Genomic DNA, 16,442 nt, shown 5'->3' on the forward strand with positions numbered 1-16,442 from the left:
AGGGAGTTAATGGGGTTTTTAATTGTAGGCGCAGAAGCGTAGATTGACAAACTGTTTTACTGATTGGCGATAATTAGTTTTTTTGTAAGATTTTTTAATTTGGATAATAAATAAGTAGCTCTCCTTTTTTATAATACTCGTATCAACAATACTTTTAATTGTATTTGTAAAAGAGTGTATCTGCAAATATACCTCGAAAATTCATGATGTTTGTTATTATTTTACTCAAAATCTACTGAACATATTTGGACCAAATACGGTACATAGATTCCTTCATCCCCAGTTACTTTATCAATTTTATGTTAACGTAGTATCATTTTTGATGTAGCAGTTGGAACCGTTGGCAACCACTAGTTATCCATACATAGGTACGAGAGGCTGACCTTATTTTATTACAGTATAAAGTATGAATGTAAAACCTAAGACGTTTTGTTTCAGTAATGTTTTTTGACGTAATTAGAGGAGCGCCTGAGCAATTTGAGCATTTTAATTTTAATTCCTATATGTACCAATTTTTTCACTTTCTCAGAGGCTACACAACTTTTAGTCGCGCTGAATTCAGATTAATGCCTATTCACTAAGAATTAGGTTTATATCGAGCAGTTGATTCTCGGGAATCACCAATCATAAGTCACGCTTATAATTTCGATCAAGTGTAATTAAATTGCTCATTTTAACAGCGAATAATACTTGTTATGGCGCCTAATTAGAGTCTTGTTACAACATGCTACTCCCAATTAACTATTTCTTACTAAGATTCAACGAAATATCCGTTTCACACTGATTTAAAAAACAATGTTTATCAACTGAAAATCATTTCTGAAGTAAGAACAAAATTACTTAGTTCCTGTCAAAATTGATTTTTTTTAGTGTTGCGTTTAAATGTAGAGTTCTTACAAAATGATTATATTTGTTTATAATGGAATGGCTAGTAAAATCTTTGAATGAGATGTGGATACAACAGTGCCTACTCTGTGAACCCTAGAAATCAATAAAACAGGACTGTTATTAAAGCGAGACAGCATACGGTCCGACGCATAGCTCCATCTCGTTTCTACACGAGCAATAGTCCAGCTATCTATCCTGCTTCAAATCTCATAATAGGTAGGTGTAGACAATCGGTAAAGAATATCCTAGAGAATAAAGGTTAAAGGTCTGTAATTTATTGATCTTTGAATATCCATTAATATTAGATGCAATTGTATTTGATTGGGTCAAGCGTCATAAGATTTTATTGCAACATGCAGTCGTACAAATAAATAAAAGACAATTTAATTATTTTCTTAAATTATTTTTCTGTTTTACTATTTCTAGCATTGAAATAATTCTAAAATTCTTGCGCATTTTAAGTTTTAAGCATCAATTTTAAACCTATTATGTAGATATTTCTGATTATTAAATATAATATTTCTTTAACAAGACTAACTCCCTGCGAGAACTGATACTTTCCAGATCTCTAAACAACTATAATTTGGATCGAATATCATAACTCAACTTATCGTAACTTACCAACATGTTTTGTAAACAATTCTCTTTATATAATAATTGTTTATCCCCTTAAGGTGATATTTACGTCATAGCAGCCAAAGATTTAAATACAAATAGGTTGATCCTTGAAAAACTCTTTTTATTTCACTTTTTGATTCAATTCTAACATGTTTTGTACCTAAACGTAACGCATTGCTGCGCGAAATAATTAAAGTCTCATTAAAATTATACGAAAACACAAACTTTGTTGTGACTGCAGTTTTATTATTTTTGTGAGTGGCCTTCCCACGTAATCGTCTCATTCTAAATATAACCTAGATCATATTTGACCTACAATTAATTTGTTTAATGTTTAAAGACTATCCTAAAATAATCCTAATAAAAAATAGAATAAAAAATTTTGGTTCGACGTCTCTTGAGAATGTAACTAAAATAGAACTGTTTTTGTTATAATTTAATTGTAAATTTAGTTTATAGCTAATATTAGAGTATAGCTTACGCTTTATTAAGTTTATTGAAATTAGTCATCGAGAATCTTTTATACAAAGCGAATAGGCATGACGTCTATACGATATTTTTTTAAGTACTGAATAACAACAACTTCGGAGCCTTTTGGATAATCCCACATTTTTTTTGCTAATTATGAAAATGTTTTGGGGAAAAAATTACAATACCTAATTTAAAAGCGTTTTTTAACTTTAAACCTTTTTATATTAAATTGTTCTGAAAAACATTTAATTAAATTTTATATGCATATTCTCATTCCTACAATTATTATGCAACTAATGCGTCACACCTAGATCTTCCAGGTAATTTGTTAATACATTGATCTAATATAAGTCGACGTATTAAACAGATGAGCACGTTACACAATGTGATGCATGAAGGTCGCTACACCCTGTTGCGTACAAACAGCTGTCACTCTCTATACACCAGCTGATTGAAACGAGCTACAGTGGAACTAGCTTACTAAGAGTTTTTACATGCAAACGTTTCAGGCTTCATATTTTAGTTGGGAAGTCAAAGCTTGGGTGCGAAAAGTGGATAGGCGAATTCTTTTTTTTTTTAAGTGGATTCCTCGTGTACAGCCACTTCCTCGGGGGAAGAAAGCGCATGGTGTCAGACTCTTACTGACTTAACCTGTACCGTTGGTCGGTGTATGAAATGCATAGCAATTTATCATACACCGGCTGCTGATAACTAAATAGGCAAAACCAGTGTTACATTACATTAGAATTTAGAAGAGAGTACGAATGTTATCGTATAACATTTCTTTTTGACAAATGTAATAGACATATTTTGAGCGATTCTCGTCTTATATCACCAGTGATCACAGAAAAATATGACTTTTCTAGATGTCTTGATTTGCTAGAAAAGGTTGAGGCGTCAAGTGGTATGCCTACGACAAACGGTATGTGTTGATCTCTTCTTCCTGAATAAAGTCAAGAAGCCGAGGTGTGTAATTAAGTTACAAATAGCTACTTATTACTGGAGCCTATAACTGCGCCTGGATACTCAACTGGAAAAAGCAAGGGGCTGAGATTATTTCATGATTTATTCATCATCATAATACATAAGCTTGAGGTTATTACAAAAAAGATTTTAAAATCTTCTTCAATAACACAGTCGTCTTTTACATTGAAATATGTAATACCTTAGAATAGTTTGATTGTTCTTCCTCTCAAAGTTTGTAAATAAAGATCTTTGCTAATGATAATACACTAGCAAATGAAATATATACATCTATTGTTGTTAATTATTCAAATTATTAATTAACAACATTAGAATATTTTCTTCTTAATTTAAATTCGAGTTGCTTTATATACATTTACCTACACTTTATATAGCAACTTGTACTTAACCTAAAAAAGCTGTTATTTCAATATGCATAATTTGTTAAAACACAGTACAGATACATTTTATGACGACCTCCGTGGTCGAGTGGCATACGCACCGGTTTCAAGGTGTCGCTAGCTCTGAGGTCCCGGGTTCGATCCCCGGTCGGGTCAATGTAAAAATTCACATTTCTACATTGTCTCGGGTCTGGGTGTTTGTGGTACCTTCGTTGTATCTGAATTCCATAACACAAGTGCTTCAGCAACTTACTTTGGGTTCAGAACAATGTATGTGATGTTGTCCGCATTTATTTATTTATTATTATTTATTTTATGTTTTTGATACTTGATGATTAGGTATATGTTATTTTATTTTAGTAACTTTTCATTGTTACAAAATTAAATTTGACGTATGACGAAAAATAAAATATCCGAGTACTTATTTCATTTCTAATGAACTGTACACTACAATTAATAAAAAGTGCATTTATGAAAAGCAAAAATACAAGATGTCAGGTTATGTAGGTAATAACTGCGATGGTAAACAAGTGCATTAATATCTAATGATAAAAATCGTAAATCATTTTGTAAACACGTTAAACTTTGAATTACTTATAGTTAAAATTGAATAAACTTCATGTTATTTAGAATTTATATCAAACTTAGAGATGCATTTATGGTCATAATGTTAACCTATTACTTCTAACTTTACATGACTTATAGCACCTAACTTAGGTACTATGAAACACAAGTTTTCCCAAGTCATTTTGGAAAAACTTTCCAAAAGGGAAATTCTTACCCAAAAACAAATCGGCTTCTTTGCTTATTTTACAACAATGGATTCAAATGTCAAGCCTAGATATTGGAATGTATTAAAAATGTGTTCAGTATCGTCTAAACACCAATTGAACTTAAATAAGTAAATCAAAATAATATGATTATATTTAAGGCCATATTAAAAACTTCATTAGATAGTATAGTAAGGACTCATTTGCAAAAGCACAGGCGGCCTACCACTGTGTTGCAAAATTATGTTATTGCTGTTGTTGAAGTATTGTGTCGCGGGGGGTTACACAAACATACAAATCACCTGCACAAAGACACCCAGACACGGAACAAGCATTCGTGGATCAGACAAATGCTTGTCCGACGCGCGACGCGCGACGCGTGTCGCAGGTTCCATCCCCGCGTAAGTGTTTGTATTATTCACGAATACTTACTCAGAGTAACCCTCCTGATACAAGGATTAAAGCGAACATGGGAGCCGTTAAATAAAAAGAAAAACAAAATCTCAGAAAAATAATTATGTCAATTAAAATAAATTTAATAACTGGATAGATGTGTAGCTAATCATGTTTATTAATAAGTAATGAGAATAATACAATAAAACAAACAATACACACGTCAAGGGTACCTAACGTTTGTGTTAACGGAAGACCCTGTGAGTTTTTCCCCTTAATATAATTTCCATACAAAGCGTGTTCACGAAAACCACTTTTTTCGAGTTCATTGTCTGAATTGATTTTTTTCTTTAATTAATTTATTATTTATCTATATTACTTATTTTTATGGGTTGAACTAAGGGTTTCCGATTTAAACACTATGACAAATCTATAACCTCGCGCACAAAGTCGCGGGATACAGCTATGCTAAAAATAGTAGAAAACTTAATTAATAGACAAAAGTATTTAAATTAACAAAAGTGCTGAATATGTAATCGAGAAATAATATTTGGAAGAAGCGTAATATTTATCAAATTAGATAATAAAAAAAATGTTTTAATTATAACCTGTAAGTGCAATAATGATATCATTATCTGTATCGACTCCTAATCGAATTACGATGCACACAATATAGGTACATGAGTAAAATATTTAAAAAGCTTAGCTTATTACGACTCTGCACACGTTAAGACGGTTCCTTACTGAATAGGTAAATAGGCAATGTTATTTTCTTTGTATGGGGATTTTTCTTTGTATAATAACAAAGTTAGTTATCTATTATGTACCTTATTTCCATGCTTTAGGTACCTTTTTATTTATAATTCCAATAAGGAAATCGCACAGTATGTTATCAAGTGAAGAAACTTCGTAAGTTTACCATCAAAATTTTATGTCTGCCTTTCCTTCTGGCCAAAGTGCTAAATTTATTGGTAATTTGAGGAAATACACCACAATATAAAATTATTCACCCAAAAATGTTTTTATGGATAAGATCGGAAAGTATAGGCACGAATATTTCTGTAAAATATAGCCAAAGCTTCAGATAATTACTGACTTAAAGAGCTTTAAAGCTGTTATACTGCACAATTGTTTTTTAAACAATCCATCCTTCCTAGGAAGTCAATTTGATTGCATCACAAAGTAACTTCATTATTCTGCCATAAACTAAACTCATGTTTACAAATAAGATATAAAATGTAATATATCATAAAATATAAATTCGTATTTGTTTACAGTTTCAGTAATATTATGACATAGCATTAATACATGTTAGGTTTAAAGGTCTAAAATCTAGATATAGCAAAGTCTATTTTAGGCCATCAAAAGAGCTAAGATACATCAAAAGAACTACCAAAAACACTTATATTCGGACTTTTGTAGTTGTAGAAATGAGATGGTGAAATACTCGGTATAGAGTGCTATCTCTCTCCCACACTTGTAATCCTTTTACTTTAAGAGGAGCTGGTAGACCCCAGATACAAATGTTTCGAAATTGGTTCAGTCTCGTTTCTCTTGACATTTGTTTATGGATGTGCTCAATGCCTTTAAATGCATCATATGATCATTGTTCATAAAGCAAAAATAAGTTTCTAAATTGCTAGTGTTTATTCTTGTCGTTTCAAAAAACGTAGTCTTATTATGCAATACTAAAGAGTGATTCAATGCACAGTGTTTGGTTTAGTCTAAGTAATAGATTGTGTACTTTACCTGGTTTTTTGCATGTAATCGTGACCATTTGAGATTCAAAATCACAATCTAAGTTATTATTTGTTTAGGTGACATAAAACCAGTAAAAGTTGACCTTGTTGAACGCGAAAAACGTCAAAGGAAATGATAATTGATACTAATTGTTGCACTGAAGTCATATTGCATATCTGCGGCAAAGTAAAATGACAAAAAAGCCTGTTTTTCTTATATTTTCATAGTACTATTTACTCTTAGTTATTGTTATTACTCTTAGTTTTTCTTGTATCTCCAAAAATCCAAATAAAAACAAATTAAAAGTTATAAAAAAATAACATTACTTAAAAAAATAATTCGACAGATAAAATCAAAACAATGAAACACCCTGTAGAAGACCACGGGTTATGCATCGAAGACAGATAAAATAATGAACCAACCAGGGGCAAATTAGATGTTTTAAGCACACCGGCTGGCAGTATATATAGAGGCATATCATTACCAGACGCATCATAAGTCACTCGACGACTTGCGATTACTGTACTCTTGAAGAACATACGGTAGGTGATACAAATATATAGTTTGATTCAAATATTTAATAAGATTAAGAAAATATTGGAACTGTGATTTAATTTGTTAGTGTTTGGAATAAATTTTGGGGAAAAGTGCTCAAGTTCAATGCAACTAGATTTCATTTTTGTGAGAGGGATTTTTGAGGGTATATTTTCTGTGTGTCATTTTTTAAGTAAAGGAGTGAAATTATTTTTCTACTTGAAATTCACCCCATATATGTTGCTGTTGTTTCGTCTTCTGTACATCTATTCTAATCCTCTTCCAAAAAAAATCCAATGGTTTATAATAATAAAATCTTCTTTTTTTCTTTACATTACTAATACCCTGCAAATATTTGTTTCCGTAACAAAATCGAAACCACTTCAAGAACCGCGGCTGGCTTCCCGAATCATCTTACTGAAAACTCAAACTTCTCCTACTCCAATTACAGGTCACCATGAAATACGTTCTCGTGTTGTGCGCCCTCGCCGTTGTGGCGTTGGCTGAAGACAAATATACTGACAAGTACGACAACATCAACCTGGATGAAATCCTGGAGAACAAACGTCTGCTCCTAGCGTACGTCAACTGCATCATGGAGAGGGGAAAGTGCAGCCCTGAGGGCAAGGAACTTAAAGGTAAACATTACCATCACCTATATAATAATATAAACCTAGTTAAGTGTTCGTGAGACATGTGTCTATGTTTTGGTGAGTTTATTAGTATCCATTTGAAGCTTGACCTATCCAACTGTCGTGCAAAACTTTTCTTCCTTTGCAGTTTCCATCTATTTGTCGTTAGATGGATTTTTGATATCATCTTATCGTTGTGACTTTGCAAAAGGTGTGAGCGATTCATTAGAATTATTAGCTAGAATTTCTTCATTTAGCGCAAGCTACATGCAGGGTATTTCTCTACATCTCTATTTTTGGGAGTCAAAACCATAACAAGTTGCTCGCCTTTACAATTACTGTAAGGATCTTAGGATTTTCTGCTCTCAAATCCACTCGATCAGCGTACAGATACTTTACTTCTATAGAAACTAATCAGGACAACCTCCTTTGCCAAGTCTATTACTGGCTTCTACTGTAGCATATCTTCAATATGAGAATCCACTCTAAGCTTTACATTTCAGTATCATATCATAGAATAAGGTAGCGCTAGTTATACACTTAAGCCGCTTGTTAAACAAAACAGTAACATTTGATAACTAGATATAACTTGAAATTTGGCTCCATTCTAATAAATAATTTTGTTAAAAGGTTAAAAGTAATATTTGTTTCTCAAAATGAAAATGACATTCATAATGTTGTTTATTAATATGAGAATTGCTATTGTTACAAAAACTAAAATTTAATTAACTAACTCACCAACCATACAGTAAGAAATAGAAAAATACCTCTTATCTCAGAATCTTAACGATAATAGAAGGATGATGTTTTGTAATGTTGTTAAAATCTTAGCAATTTTCAATGATTCACTTTCAAAAACATGAAATTACAAAACTATTCATACCACGGCCAAAACTTATTGAAATCATTACTGAAACATTTTTTAACACCAAGGTAACTCCAAAACAAAATAAGGCCTGAAAATAATTAAAACATTTCATTAATTACCGAACAAAAGCAAAAAATAAAAAATTTACCCTAAAACGTGCGAGAATAACAATTTACTGGTACATTATTTTATTGCCTTGAAACGTTTTCATAATTTAATACATCACGTGTATGGTTAGAATAATTGACATCCAACCTCAGAGTCGTTATTAGCTAAATACAGTCTTTAAGACATATACTCAACAACTAAAACGTTATACAAGTCTCAATTTAAAAGGAAGCAGCTAAGATACTGTTACTGTTGGCCCCTGAATTCAGGTAAAGGGTGTTTTTTTTATAACATCTGCCGCAGTACAGACGTTTATACTTGTGTCGCAAAGGGGGTTCACAAGACGCGACACGACGCGCACCACTGTGGGTTCGGCGTGGTAGCCTCAACCTCTCGGCTATCCGTTGTCCTGCTTCTGAGCAAAGATCTCTACCATTTTACTAGACAGACTGGCTTGAGTCTTTAAGCGCTTATTCTCTTTATTGAACAACTTCACACCAAACTTAAAAAGAGATAGCTTATTTTAACTTGATAAACTAGATACGTTTTCGCTTCTTTATCATCCACACACAAAAATAGAGACATCCACTTCTGAGTTTGTTTCGAAATCTCTTCTCGGGTGGTCAGATAGGAAATGTAGTCGACATTATGTCAAAGTTGTTCTTTCAGAATAAATGTCTTCATTTCGTTTTACCAGGCCTTTGCCTGTTAAATACATTACCTCAAATTTTGGGTACTTCTGCGGTATAGGTCCTCAAAATAGACGTATTATATATTGTACTTCCTAGCTAGTTAAACTAAAAGGAAACATGAAGGAACAGACATCAATGAACTTAGGCAAGTCACGTATTTGAACGAGCCATTTCCTATTTGAGACACAAGGAAAATTATATGATTGTTCTTATGTACTGTACGTAGCACATCATAATTATCATTGTTGTTTGTATTCATAGTGAATTATCAAACTTTGCTCGTTGATATGTAGAAATAATACAAGTAAAAAAGGAAATCTGCTATTAACATTGTTCCCAAAGTGTGTTTATAAAACTGAATCTGATATTAATGTTTAATTTTGAAAGACGGTAAAATTATGTTTATGTTTTTGAAGTCAAAACAAGAAATTACCCTGAACTTTTCTCACAGTATTTTATCAATTTAACACAATAGGTCATTAACTGTCTTAAATACAACAGATAACATTAAACCGTACACAAATGGTATCCGTTTCATCAGATGCGTTTACAGAGTTTGTTTAAGCTTCATATTTGACACAGTGTTTAGCATACAGTAAAAAGGTATACGATAGAAGATAGAGTATGTGTGAAGGAGCTGTTACTTCTCCAGTTGGCTCAGCGACTGAATATATAATATAGCCTCTGATCGATTCATAAATGAAATCTTTTTATTTCAGAACATTTGCAAGACGCCATTGAGACTGGTTGCAAGAAATGCACGGAGGCTCAGGAGAAGGGAGCTTACAGGGTCATTGAGCACCTCATCAAGAATGAACTGGACATCTGGCGCGAACTGGCTGCCAAGTACGACAAAGACGGCTCATGGAGGAAGAAGTACGAGGACCGCGCAAGGGCCAACGGCATCCAGATCCCTGAATAAAACAACCTAACTTGACCTCACCCTCAAGGCCGAAAACTCAGACATCACTCAAAAAGCCTCATACCGTCTCTATCACTACAAAGTGAAATGTAGAGATAGATAGTCTTTTCGTACTGTCGTCTGAGGATAAGGCAAGCTCAAACTCTACTCAGTACTCTTTTATGAAATCTCGTATTTTCTTTTTTATTAACGTTTGTTAATCTTTTGTAATGTTTTAGCTTTATTTATAAATACTTGATATTTGTGTTTAAATAAACCAAAGAAATTCATTTTTTTGTTTAACTCTATAGATATGCTCTCTGTAAATTGAATTAAACTTACTTTTGAATTTTTGACGTAATAAAAGTAGTTCGAGAATAAGACATAACCGAAATGACAGGAAAAAGATTACATATTCAACCTCACCGTTGAAAATAGTATAAGCGAATTGAGACCTATGACAGTAAAGGGCTAAGCAGTATTTCAAGCAATGCTGTTACACGGTTCTCTGAGAAAATATTGACACAATGTCAGACTGTTACATAACACATTAAAGGTTGACCATGCTCTGTACCATAAACAAGGTCCGACTTAAAGATATTGTCTATGTATATACCGTGTTCCGGTAAAGATCATGTAACTTTACAATAAAATCTGACTAACAGAATAATAGACTATGCTAAAAAAAATTACATTATCTTCTAATATATCAAATTCCCGTGTCATGATGTTAGTTACCGTAATCCTCAGAAACGGTTCGACTAATTTTTATGAAATTTTGTACACATATTGGATATCTGAAGGTTGGTCTGAAGAGGTCTGAAACTAGAACAACATCTATTTTTCAAACCCCTAAGTGATAAGGGTTGCCCAATCTAAAAAAAATATTTTGTATTTTGGACGAAATTGTTTGTTATAATGAGGCATTAAAAATACATACAACTAGAAAAAAAAATATTCGGTAAAACAACGTTTGCTGGGTCAGCTAGTGTAACCATAAAATCAATTCAGCATTGGGAATCATGCAAAATCACGTCGAAATAAAGAAATTTTTGACTCGGATCAGACGTACAAGTGGCGGGAAGAGCAACCTATCTCCCGCTCAGCTAACAACAGCTCAGCTAAGGTCCAGAAAAGGCCTGCGTGTCTTTCTTCAAAACAGAAGGGGGTAGGCACTTAGCACCCACCCATCGAGACTTAATCCTCACCCAGACAGGCCAGCAAGAGTTGCGCAAGCATTCGTAAGGTTCTCGCTGGGTGTTGTACCCGGCGAGAAACGGACATAAAGGTTTTCCTTGGGTTAAAGTCATTATTACAGTTTATGACCGCTTTTTTTTTTTTTTTTTAATTTTTTAATTTTCTTACATCTTTTGTTAGACAAACCCAGCTGTTCTCAATGTTGGTACGGCAAGCAAGAACGAAAGGTTTTTTTAATGAACAACTTACCTCATGGGCCATGTAATTTTGTTTTTGTCAAAGTAAATTATTAATCAATATATAAAAGCAAAAATCATATCGCAAACAATAAGATGCTCGAATTGTAGCTAAGATTTTTTAAAAAGGAGTGACACAACGCCTTTCCAATTCACAAGGATTTTCCCAACAAGAGACTTTGATAGGTTTTCTCTCTCCATGGTCGTACTTCCATCATTCATTTAAAAGTTTGTAACATAAAGTTAAAATGTTTATTTTAACTTCATTTGCAAATCGCCAGTTACCTTATTATGCGGACATGAATCAGACAAAACAACTTTACTTTTCTTGGAGAATTAGACATCAACGCGCTCTTGGTTATTTGCGATTGTATTTTCCGCAGGCATTTTTATAATTGCAGTGAGTTATACATTGTCTTCTAATTCTATAGTGGAGAATGTGGTCACAGGCCACAATTATAATCTAAATCTGTCTAAACTTAAATTAATGAGTTTAAATTTTACTTACAACAACTTCTAAATAACTGTTCTGTTTTACATGTAGCAACGAAAGATTGAAACTGTTCTATTGCTCGTCTAATTAATACATCAGGCGTTAAATAAACCATGCGCAGATTATGATACCTAGTCAATTTACCTTTCTATGAATAGCAAACAACTTGGATAATTATCTCTGCCTGGGTTGCCTCGCTGACATTTAGCATCTATATTCAGCTCAGGCTTTAATTCCGTAACTTACCTATTATACGGAATTAACTATATTTTAGCAAACCAAGATATAATCCTACCATAAATGTTGCTAATCTTGAAAAAGATTTTAATAGAAAACATCAGAACATGACAAAGATTCGAGGATCTAATCAGAAAAGACCTTGTCAAACACTACTACCTTTACAGAATTATGTTTATCTGCACATGCACAAACAAGATTAGACACAGGAGTATTAGCAATAGTTCCTTAGGAGTCAAGATCATTTATTCAGGCTTTTTTTAAATACATAAACAATTAAACAATCCTTGTATATCTGACTATTTCTCAAATAATTTTACTTAAGGATATTCAAAGCCACAGAACAATCCACAAAAATAACAACAAATTACCATTTGTAACTCTTTCACTCCGCTTTTGAAGAACATGGAAAGAAAAACTCCTAAAAATAAACATACACTTCGTATCCTGCTATTGTCGTCCTTTCAGACACGTCTTGGAGTTTCTCGTCTTTCCAAATAAATAAATTTATGAAATAACATTATAGTACGTGCACAATACCAAACACCAATTCAATTATGTGCCGATGCACATCACATCTTAAATGAAGACCGCTTTGTATTTATGACAGCTATAAAATTTAATGAACGTTATGATGATTATGACAAATGTTTTGACTTAGTACAGCTTCTTGTTAGATATGGGCCTTAAAATACGATAAAACCTGGCCGTTGAATGATTAAAAAAGGAGAGGATTCCTTTTCTTTTGTTTTTCCGGGGTGACACGCTTATGACTTCAATCCACGTCGAACTTCACGTCCCACATCGTGGGGATATGTCGGACTTCCACCAACTCAAAACACCCTGTGCCCCTTCTACTGCCTAAGCCAGAGTCACGGGATCGCTCGCGCATGCTCTGCGTGACTCTGACTGGAAGGAGTGGAGTCCTAAAGAATTTGGGTTTTTAGTAGCGTTAGCGCCGATTGAAATACTCAAATTTATACGAATGATATTTTTCTTCGACAAATAAGGTGACTGCTGAAGGGATCATGCGAGCAATGTAATTTTCCCTAGGGCTTGGAACAGAACAGTCTTTAAATAAGATCTTTGCCCAAAATTAGGACACAAAAAGTGAAATAGAAAAAAAACAGTATAGCCAAATTTAAATCCACATGAATGGCATAGAAAATATTATGTATTGTTGAGTTAAATTTCGATTTTTTTAATGCCCTAAAGCGGATCTCGTTTATAAAAGAATATCTCATAAAAAACAACTACAATGGGAACATAAAGTTGTTTTAATTATAGAATAGATACATATTTACCAACGTAACAGTATCTCATCAATGAATCAACCCTGGGAAACGTCGCTTGAGTCATACTAAGTACCTATTTTTTCTACCTACATCTGTTCATCTTCTTAAGGCTACATCGAGACAATAACAGGGTTGTCTACTGATTACGCATTTAGCATAATTGTTGTAACAATGGATGGCGAGTTTCCGCGATTAATTGTGTTCATCATTCCTATAAATGATATCCATTTTCATCGATTGATCAGTGTATCCCAATACTCTTCCATAGAACTCTGTGTAGAAGAAGTTGAGAGGTATATCTATTTTTCCATTCGTCCTAATAATTGATTAATAGATTTTATTATTTAAAATATTAATTATTTTATCGATGTTTTTTCCGAGTCTATTTGTGTTGTTATTGTGATTTATATTGCGATTGCCTATTTTTATTTTTATGACGTTTGCGTACTGCGAGTACTATTGTAATGACTATTGCATAAATATGAATACATACAGTCGGAAATACGTATATATTATATTATGTAAAAGAAAAAATATGAAAAATAGTGTGTAATATTGTACCGTCTTTTCATAAATCATTTATTTCATGAATGTCAACTTAACATTAAATTGAGTAATAAAAAAGGATATAAAATGCTGAAAGTGTTGGTTGCCTTACCATTGTTGCGTCTGCAATCAAAAAGTGTCTAAGTGTTGTTTTTCTTTTAAGGATGAATTTTCTGGTGTTGTCTTGTGTGATCGCCCTCGCCGGGTTCGCGGCGGCCGAGACGTACACGGATCGGTACGACCACATCAACATTGACGAGATCATTGAGAACAGGAAGCTGCTTGTGCCCTACATCAAGTGTACCTTGGAGCAAGGAAGATGTACTCCTGAAGGAAGGGAACTTAAAGGTCAGTGAAACTTTGATGATTGAGGATCAACCTTTTGGCTTCTTTTAACTTCAAAAATTAACCAAAAATGAGTGGTGGCTTCTACAACGCAGAAATTCGAGAACGTCGAAACTTTCATTCGATTTGCCTCTGATTAAAGTACAGACTAAACATTGTTAAATCAACCAGCTTTTTTAAAAAATACAATTTTTATGTCACTTGAAGATTTCACTTTCTGTTTCAAATTACTCAATCCACTCAATTTGCATCACGTTCATAACTTTAGATACCTAAAGACGTTAGATGTTTGACCGTACGATTATGTATGTATGTGTGAGCTATGGAAAAACAATAATTATGGAATTATTTTCATCAATTAGGCACCAATCATTCAAACTGAGTTAACGTGCATGGAAAGTTACCCAGTACATGTACAAGCAATGTTATTGTTTATTTATTAATTTCCGTAAACTGCGGAGATCACGCAAATCACAATCATGCCAGGTTTGACGTGGGATATCATGACGTCAGCCTTTTAATTGTGCATATCGAATGGAAGGCTTTGTAGAATTTAATGTTGATGATCATAAATGTACGGTAAAAAAACAAAACTTAATTTTTTTCTTGGAATTACTTTGGTAATTAAAGCTACTATTTTGACATGGTTTTTCTATCATGTTCAAAATTCCTCTAACAAAGAATTTGTCTGTTAATGTGTCTCTTAATTTTACCCATAGGAGATTAAAGGAGGGACATGGCGCTTACAACGAAAGTAAAGATGTCATAGTCAATATTTTAATAAAATTTACTTTCTGTCTGTCATCAGATTCGAATGACTGAAACTCGAATCATTATTTTGACTGCCAAATTGACGCAGTTGCTCATTACATTACACACACCATATGGCACATTGTGTACATGCACAAAAAAAAATCCTTCTGAAATGTATTTTTTAAGGAGTTAAAAAATTTAGAAAAAAAAACTTCTATTTCCAACCCTATTTCTTTCAACAAAAACTTATACCAAAAACTTGCATTACAGCTCACATCAAGGACGCTATGCAGACTTCGTGCTCGAAATGCACTGAGAAACAGAAGAAGGGCGCCAGGAAGGTTGTCAAGCACATTAAGGAGAAGGAACTTGACTACTGGAAACAGATCGTAGCCAAGTACGACCCCGAAGACCAGTACAGGGAGAACTATGAAGCTTTCCTTAAATCAGAAGATTAAGGAAGAAACTGTTAAAGATTTTGATTAGTTGGGATTTAAAGCATTCGTATTGATGTTAATAAAAGATCCATTTTAAATTATTGTTCTTTTTTTTATAATATCGATAGTAAAAACAACACCCCATCAGTTGTTTATAGCATGGAATTCTTTAAAGATACATTTATACAAAAACATAGGCATCATCATCAGCCCTCGCAGCCAACTGCTGGACAATTAGCCACAGGAGTCTCAAAAGATATGATCCAGTAAACGAAAATTAAAATAGCTAGGTTATCTAAAAATTGGAAGTTACGTAACAAGTTTTTCACCATACAAAAACGAAAAAAAATTGATAACGTAAAAACTGAGCGATTATTTGAAAACCTGCACAATATACTAAAGCCATCATTTTTTGTAAGACTATTTGTGTGTGCACATAAATTATTAAAAAAAAAACAGCTAAATTATTAATTCAATAAAATATTTCTTGATTACGGAAATAAAATCCTAAGTACATTGTATAATATGATATTGACAAAAAAATGTGTGCATACAGTACTTATAATTTTAAGAATACTCTTGTTAGCTTGTCCGTGAGGCAATGTTTATCGACAAAAGCGTTTCTATAAATGTTTGAGCAACTCAAGAACTTACTACATAATATGCTTCTGACTGAGTTTTGTTATTCTATTTTTAGATATATCACTATGTTTTCTGAATAATTCAGATTTCAACTTTTTACCCTCTATCATGAACACTAAAAACTAGTAATTTAGATTTTATTAACTGCTCACGACACGACAAATACACTGAACGCGACGTTTAGGTTCGATGCCTGCGTAGCTCAAGTGTTTGTGTGTTCCACGCATGCTTGTCTAGAATCTAGGTGTCTTTGTAGATGTGACTTTATTTTTTGTCAAACCA

At 33.0% G+C, this 16,442-nt stretch overlaps 2 protein-coding genes across 2 annotated transcripts; both read left to right on the top strand.

Moving 5' to 3' along the window:
* The first annotated feature begins 6,699 nt into the window (after positions 1-6,699).
* On the top strand, positions 6,700-10,036 carry LOC113495277 (ejaculatory bulb-specific protein 3-like). Its single transcript, XM_026873946.1, has 3 exons — positions 6,700-6,786; positions 7,230-7,416; positions 9,798-10,036. Exons 2-3 carry the CDS (start codon positions 7,236-7,238, stop codon positions 9,998-10,000), a joined length of 384 nt encoding a protein of 127 aa, XP_026729747.1. The 5' UTR covers positions 6,700-6,786; positions 7,230-7,235; the 3' UTR covers positions 10,001-10,036.
* Positions 10,037-13,593: 3,557 nt separating this feature from the next.
* LOC113495262 (ejaculatory bulb-specific protein 3-like) lies at positions 13,594-15,616 on the top strand. The gene is made up of 3 exons (XM_026873906.1): positions 13,594-13,730; positions 14,147-14,331; positions 15,352-15,616. Exons 1-3 carry the CDS (start codon positions 13,609-13,611, stop codon positions 15,537-15,539), a joined length of 495 nt encoding a protein of 164 aa, XP_026729707.1. The 5' UTR covers positions 13,594-13,608; the 3' UTR covers positions 15,540-15,616.
* Positions 15,617-16,442: the final 826 nt, after the last annotated feature.

The sequence above is a fragment of the Trichoplusia ni genome, chromosome 1, assembly GCF_003590095.1.
Source record: "Trichoplusia ni isolate ovarian cell line Hi5 chromosome 1, tn1, whole genome shotgun sequence".
In the NCBI taxonomy this organism is placed as follows: domain Eukaryota; kingdom Metazoa; phylum Arthropoda; class Insecta; order Lepidoptera; family Noctuidae; genus Trichoplusia; species Trichoplusia ni.

Excerpts from the sequence above, each read along its gene's own strand:
- LOC113495277 (XM_026873946.1), top strand. The coding sequence starts at position 7,236 with ATGAAATACGTTCTCGTGTTGTGCGCCCTCGCCGTTGTGGCGTTGGCT. Across the intron at positions 7,417-9,797 it reads TGAGGGCAAGGAACTTAAAG|AACATTTGCAAGACGCCATT; the intron begins GTAAACATTACC and ends TTTTTATTTCAG.
- LOC113495262 (XM_026873906.1), top strand. The coding sequence starts at position 13,609 with ATGGATGGCGAGTTTCCGCGATTAATTGTGTTCATCATTCCTATAAAT. Across the intron at positions 13,731-14,146 it reads TGTGTAGAAGAAGTTGAGAG|GATGAATTTTCTGGTGTTGT; the intron begins GTATATCTATTT and ends TTTTCTTTTAAG. Across the intron at positions 14,332-15,351 it reads TGAAGGAAGGGAACTTAAAG|CTCACATCAAGGACGCTATG; the intron begins GTCAGTGAAACT and ends CTTGCATTACAG.